Genomic DNA, 7,924 nt, shown 5'->3' with positions numbered 1-7,924 from the left:
TAAATGTTTAACTCACATGCCTGTACATTGTTTGGCTGGAAACCACAGGTGTGGGTTCAATTCCAGAAGGTCTGATTTCTTGACTGCTGCTTCAATGGGTGCTGATTGTGGAACCAAGTAATATGAAATCTTTGACAACTTCAGTCTTTGCTCCATTTATTGTGATGATGCTTATTGTCCCGTTGTGAGGATTTTTTTTTTTTTTTCATCTTTATGTTGAGGTGTAATCCATACTGAAGACTGTAGTCTTTTATCTTCATCAGGAAGTGCTTCAAGTCATCTTCACTTTTCAGCAAGGAAGTTTTGGTCATTTGCATATAGCTGGTTGTTGATGAGTCTTCCTCCAATCCTGATGCTGTGTTCTTCATATAGCCCTGGTTCTCAGATTATTTGCTCAGGATACATATTGAATAATTGCAGGGAAATTATACAACCTTGACATAGGCCCTTCCTGATTTTAAATGATATAGTATTCCCTTGTTCTGTTCAAATGACTGACTCTTGGTCTACATACAGTTTCCTCATTAGCACAGTTAAGTGTTCTGGAATTCCCACCATTCACAATGTTTTCCATAATTTGTTATGATCCACACAGTCAAGTGCCTTTGTATAGCCAATAAAACACAGGTAAACATCTTTCTGGCATTCTTTGTTTTCAGCTAAGATCCATCTGGTATCAGCAATGATATCCTTTACTCCACATCCTCTTCAGAATCTGGCTTATATTTCTGGAAGTTCTCTGTCAATATTCTGCTGCAATCATTTTTTAATTACCTTCACTGATAAACAAGTTGTGGAAACATCACCTAGGAGGCCTTAAGATACAGAAGTCTGGGCTTCTCAGCCACATGAAATCAGAATCTCTGGAGTTGGGTTCCAGAAATCTATAATGTTGAAAGATGTATACATGATTCTGCACCTTTAGAAGGCACTGATCTCAGCTACCTTGGTTGAGAACTTGTTTGTCAATCTATAATTTGGGCCACATTTCTTTTTGTATTCAAAAGGATATTGTGAGAGTAGGTAATAAATGATCAGCTATATAAAATGCTCTATGTCCGTGTGATTCTCTTGGCTTATCTGTCTAGTAAACCTAGCAAAACAAAGAATGGAAGAATTAATTAATTATTCAGAAAATCTCTTTGCCCTTTTTATTGTTGGAGAGGATGATAAGATAGGAAGTAGGACTTTGAGCTACCAAATTTTACTTACTTTCCTGCTTTAAAAATTTGGCATACACTAGATCAGAAAAAATTGTGTCCTTAAATTACATTCACTAAGTGATTAATAGAGGAACTGGAGAAGGACGTCATGCTTGATAAAATAGATGGTCAGTGAAAAAGAGGAAGACATTCAACAAGATGGATTGACACAGTGGTGACAATGAGCTCAAGCACAGCAATGGTTCTGAGGATGATGCAGAACCGGGCACCGTTTCATTCTGTTGCACGTGGAGTCACTAAGAGTTGGAACTGCCTCAATGGGATCTAACAACTACAGGTCTCAATATTGTTTTAAGGTACTATAAGTACTATAATATTTTATAATATTTTTAATAAAGAATCTAAATAAGGAAATTATTTTTCATGCTCCTACCTTTACACATAATACATGAAGATGATTTGTAACTCTTTCAGAAATACAGAGCATGTCCATACTTAAGTGTTTCTGAAAATCTTTTATTATTTTATATATCATAAAATAAAATAAAATTACATACCTGTCTTCAATAGTTGTTAGATAAGCCTTCTCATTTCTGCAGGTTTGGTTTGCTTCTGTAAATGTTGAAAGTGTGTGTCCAATCAAATAGCAGTAAAATCCATGTCTTTTCCAGCCCTATTAATTTATCAAGCAATAAAAAAAAGACCTGATTGCACATATATTACATAATATTATTTTTGTAATTCCCCTGAGAGTATCTTGAAACATAAATTAATAAATAGAAATGTCTAAAGAACACAAATATGAATAATTTGAAATGCAATGATAATTGTTTACAAGACTAAAGAAAATATTAATGCATTATTTCTCATATGGCAAATTATGATACAAAAAATGGGAGGACGGAATCTCTTCACTTGCTGACATACCTTCCAACAAAAACTATTCAAGAAATGTTTACTGGAGAAACTGAACAGAACCACTAAGATTTCAGTTTTAGAATATGTATCCACAGAAATTACTCTGGGCAATAGCAAGTCTAGTTTCCTGTTGAGACCAATAGTAGACGGTGAGTGTAGAGCTACATCATGTAGTCATAGGAGAGTACTTTTCAAACTCCTGGCAACATGATTTTGCATGGTTCTTCTGTCAGACTTAAAATACAAATAAAGGCTAGACAAAAACATAAAACCAAAAAATTCTATAATAGATTTTCAAAGAAATAAGAGGAAATCACTAGGTACCAGCAAAAAGGAGAAAACTAAAAGCTGGAGCAGAAAATGCAAAATTGAGATTATCGTTGCCCAGAGGTATATTAGACCTAGATTAAGGCCCTAGGGTCTAGGAGCTGAGTTCTTAACGCCTATACAGTTTAGGATATTTGGTCTTTTTTGCCTATGAGGCAGGGAGATGGAACTGAGGTCCTTGAGTAAAGATGATACCCACTAAGTGTAACCCTTCTAAGAAAAGGGAGCTAGAAAAGTCTACCCACAGAACCACAAAGTAACAAATATTCTTGTCATCTGTCTGGAGTTCTAGATGCAGGGAAAAAAAAAAATCTTCTTTTGGAAAATAAAAACCAAGTTTGTGCTACAGATTGGTGTTGGGTCTACAGATGATTTCCATCCAGGTTTACAACTTTACACTATCAACATAAGTGTGGATCCACAACAAAAAATTTAAAGTAAATCTTGGTCTGGAAAAGGAAAATTTCTAAGGCACCCAAAGAAGCAAGATGCAAATCCACTCAATAGACTCATGAGATTATAACATTTGGTGGAAATGAGTGGGTGCAAGCACATCAAATAAGGACTAACTGATCCTTCAAAACTGCATCATGAGGAGGCGGACATCAGACAGCATCCTGCTAATATACTCTGTCCAGTCCCGCTACAATGGAGACCCAGAAAAACCAAGTGAAGCAGACACAAATAACGATCCTGGAACTATGAGCATCAAATGAGAGGATAAAGAAGTAGACTGAGTGCTGATTGGAAAGGGAGAAGGAGGGAAGTCAGTGATTTGGGAAAGAACAGAAGCTGGGAAAGGCTGAAGTGTTGCCATTTTAAGCATAAGGCATCAGATGTGGAGGTAGAGAAAAGAACTTGATGGAATCCACATGGCTTTAAAGACACAGTGAAAACAGATCGGGAGGAATTCAAGGTGAACAGAGCAGGGAAACCGATCAGACTTACAGTGGCACCGGCAGCCATGGAGTGAGGAGGAACCCACAGAAAGGGAATGAAGGATGTCACCACAAGTAGACACTAGTCATCTGGCCTGAGGACCTATGCAAGGGGAAAAGCCTGTGTTGGGGTGGTTGGAGAAGCTAGACTCAGAAAAACCTCTCACTTTTTTTAATCTGGGCTAGAGCTGGGTAAATGGCTGCATGTATCAGAAAGGCATCAGACCCACGCCAGTGAATTACGACTAGATAAGTAAGTACACTCTCCACTATAACAAATAGACACACATAGGGGTAAATTTCCCTGCATATAGGGGTAAATAGTCTTTCTGCCTCCACCAATCTGGTGGCTAGGGAAGCCCTCCCCTCACCCACTCAGATCCCTGGCCACCCCCACTGCAGCCCACCCACCCCCATCAATATACCTCAAGCAGACAGAGCCAGGGGCTGAAGCCTACCCACCTCGTGCCTGAGTTCTGACAGATCTTTTTCATGCTGAATGCAAGAGGAACAACTCTGCAGCCTCCACTTTCAGAAGTGTCCACTCGCACTAGGCACATCCTACTTCTACAAGGGGAAAGATTTGTATTGAGACTGTTGGAAAAGCTAGTCTCAGGGTGGTCTTTCATTTGAGTCCAGTCAGGAGTTGGATAAATGGCTGTATGTGCCAAGAAGGGTACCAGAACCGAACCAGTGAATCACGAGTGGCGAGCTACATTCTCCTCCCAATAAGCACAGCTTCCCTGCAACTAGGAGTGAAACCTCTCCCTGCCCCCACCAAGCCAGTGGATAGGGAAGTCCCACCCAGATCCCCCAGCCACTTCCTCTGCAGCCTAGTGACCAACAGCAACCCATTTTAAACAGACCCAGGAGCTGCAACTCCCCCTTCCTGTGATTATGTCACTGGCTGATCTTTTTTACACTGAATGCAAGAGGTACACACCTGCAGCCTCCTCTCTTGGAGGTACTCACTCACAACAGGCTCCTTCTACCTCCATGGGTACACGCTGCAGGGGATCAGTGCTTTGCACCACAACTGCCTGCTTCCAGGGCTGCCAGTTGACTATAAGTCCCTCCTTCTCAGCTTCCTTATTTTCCACTTATTTTTCTCACTTTTCTCTTATTCCCAATTTTTCTTCCTTTTTATTTGTTCATTTCTCCATTTTCCACCTCCTTTTCTTTCATTTTAACCCTTGTCTTTCTCCTTGTCCACCACTTCCTTTTCTTTTACTTTTACTTCTTTTTCTATACTTTTTTCTTTTATTTTTATTCCATTTTTTTTTCTCTTCTTCCCCTTGGGTTATTTTTTTCTTTCCTGCCTCATACAAAGGGAGAAGCCATTAATTCTCCATAAATACTGCACTAACTACCTTACCCAAAGAAAGAGCAAAACACTACCAGCTCCTGCACCACTGAATCAATGGCAGACAATGGACACCTGCTCATCACACCTACCGCTCCTCTTCACAAAAAACAGAGACCTATGTGAACACTTCCGCCAGTTATTTCACCAACCCAGAGACAGCTGGGGGGGGGGTTGCCCCAGTGCTAACAAGCTAACAACCAAAGAAGTACACCTGCTTTACCCATCCAGACAACAATTAGAAATCCAGAATATTAATTCTAAAATTACAGAGATAGAAAACACATTGGAAGGACAAAATAATAAAATAGAATTAGCTGAAGAACTCAGTTTGAAGACAAATCCTTTGACTCCATTTTGTATGAGGAAACATCAGAAAAAAAAAGATTGAAGGAAATGTAAGAGTTATATGGGATGATATCAAGAGAAATGACCTATGTGTAATTATCTTAGGAAGATAAAAATTTATTACAGGGTAATCACAAAGAAAATTAATAAACCTTCTAACCAAAATAAAAAAGAAAATCACAAAGACTTAGAAAATACAAGATCAACAACAATGAAGAAAAAGAATAAACCTGATAAGAAAATGAACTCAGTATAGAAAAATATTCAGAATAGGGAAAAAATTGACACCCCCAATAAAAAGCACAAAAGAATGACAGCAATAAGTTCATACTTATCAGTAAGTACATTGAATGTGAATGGATTAAGCACACCAATCAAGAGAAAGAGAGTGACAAAATGGATAAGACAACAAGACCTATCAATAAGTTGCTTACAAGACACTCCTCTTACCTGCAAACATAAAAATAAATAAATAATCAAGGGATAGAAAAAATATCAAGTTAATTGCAACCAAAACAGAATAAGGAGTGGCAACATTAATTTCTGATAAAATGGACTTCAATGGCAAAAACCAATGTAAGGGACAAGAAAGGGTATTATATGATTATAAAAGGGTCAATCAGCTGAGAGGACATTACTGTAATAATTAATCAATGAACTCAATGAAAGAGCTCCAAAATACATAGAGCAAACATTAACTAAATTGAAAGGAGAAATAGAAAATTCCACAATAGTAGTAGGAGACTTTAACACACCACTTTTAGAACAGCTAAAAAAAAAAAAAAAAAAAAAAACCTCAGCAAAGATATAGAACATCTCAGGAAGACAATTAACCAACTTGATGTCATAGATATATATATACAGAGCACTCCACTCAACAACCAAAAGAGTACACATTCTTTTCCAGTGCACATGGATCAACAACAGTAATAAGAGAGGGTCAAAAATAAAATACATGGAACCAAAAACACACTGCTCAAGAACTACTGGGTAACAGAAGAAATATATTGTGAAATAAAAAAATTCCTAGAAACAAACAAGAATGAAAACACAATATACCAAAATCTTTGGGACACAGAGAAACCAGTATTCAGAGATCAATTTGCTACAATAAACAAACACATAAAAAAAGAAGAAAGAACTAAAATCAATACTTAACCCAACACCTCCAACAATTAGAAAAAGAGCAACAAAAGAAGCCTACAGTTTCCAGAAGAAAGGAAATAATAAAGACCAGAGCAGAAATAACAGAGAAAACAATAGAAAAAAACAACAAGCCTAGAAGCTGGTTATTCACAAATTAACAAAATTGACAAACCAATGGCAAATTAAATTAAAGAGGACATGCAAATAACACCAAAAAGAAATGAAATGGGTGATGTCACAATAGAAACAACCAAAATAAAAAGGATAATAACAGAATACTATGAAGAAATGTACTCTAAATATTTTGAAAACCAAGAAGAAACAGACAAATTTCAGGAAACACATGACCTACCTAAACTAACACAATTGAGGTAGAAAATTTGAACAGACCATACAAAAGAAGAAAAATTCCCCACAAAACAAATCTTGACCCAGTTGACTGGCGAATTCTATTAAATGTTCAAAGAGCTGACACCTATCACACTCAAACTGTTTTGGAACATAGAAAAAGATAGAATACTCTCAAATTCATTCTATGAAGCAAGCTTAACCCTGATACCAAAAACAGGGAAAGACACCACTAAAAAGGAAAACTATAAACCACTATCTCTCATGAACACAGATGCAAAAATATCCAACAAAATATTAGTTAACAGAATCTAACACTATATCAAAATGCTATAACTGAATGGGATTCATACCAGTGGTACAAGGATGGTTCAGCTAAGAAAAACTACCAACATAATCTATCACATAAATAAAACAAAGCAAAAGAACGACATGATCATATAAATAGATGAAGACAAGGCATTTGATAAAATCCAACACTCATTCCTGATGAAAACTCTCAACAAAATAGGAACAGAAGGGAAATTTCTCAATATAATAAAGAGCATATACCAAAACAAATATCCAAATTTATTCTCAACAGAGAGAGAATGAAAGCATTCTTTTTGCCCATGGGAAGCAGATAAGGATGCCCTCTATCACTATTTCTATTCAACATTGTATTGGAAGCTCAAGCCAGGGCAATAAGTCAAGAAAGAGGCATCCAAACTGGCAAAGAAGTAAAACTCTATTTGCAGAGTATAAGATCCTATACATACAAAAACCAAGAAACTCAGCAAGAAAACTACTGGAACTAATTGTAAGTTTCAGCAAAACAGCAGGATATAAGATCAACATAAAAAATTAGTTGGATTAGTCTACATCAACAAAGAAGTATTTGAAAAGGAAATAAGGAAAACAATACCACTTACAACAACTACCAAAAAAATAAAATACTTAGGAATAAACCTTACCAGGGACACAAAAGACCTATACAAAGAAAACTATAAAACACTACTATAGGAAACTGTAAGAGACTTACATAAATGAAAGAACATGCCATGCTCATGGATGGGAAGACTGATTATTTTGAAAATGTCTATACTACACAAAACAATCTATAGATTCAATGCAATCCCAACCCAAATTCCATCTTTAAGAACAAGGAAAAACCAAACACTAATTTTATATGAAAAGTAAAGAGACCTCATATAAATAAAAACAATCCTATGAGAAATTTCAGAAGCAGAGAATAATGACTAAGAATTTTCAAGAATTTAGCAGTTCCGGCAAGATGGTGGACTAGGCAGAAGGACTGCACAGACCCTCTTCAACAAAGAAAAGGGAAACCAATTAACACAGACACAGAAGATAATCTTGGACCCCTGAGCCTT

The 7,924-nt window shown here is 36.7% G+C and overlaps 1 protein-coding gene across 1 annotated transcript in view; it reads right to left on the bottom strand.

Annotated features, from left to right (window-relative positions):
- MRC1 (mannose receptor C-type 1) overlaps positions 1-7,924 on the bottom strand; it is a 144,641-nt gene that overhangs the window by 85,127 nt on the left and 51,590 nt on the right. Inside the window, exon 11 of the mRNA XM_007936405.1 lies at positions 1,721-1,836. Within this exon, the coding sequence (XP_007934596.1) occupies positions 1,721-1,836 (116 nt within the window). The remainder of the gene's footprint in view (positions 1-1,720; positions 1,837-7,924) is intronic.

This window comes from Orycteropus afer, unplaced genomic scaffold (genome assembly GCF_000298275.1).
Source record: "Orycteropus afer afer isolate SDZICR_OR568_19922 unplaced genomic scaffold, OryAfe1.0 scaffold00035, whole genome shotgun sequence".
Taxonomy (NCBI): Eukaryota; Metazoa; Chordata; class Mammalia; order Tubulidentata; family Orycteropodidae; genus Orycteropus; species Orycteropus afer.
Note: the sequence above shows the minus strand (reverse complement) of the source record. Positions and strands in the feature narration are given on the sequence as shown.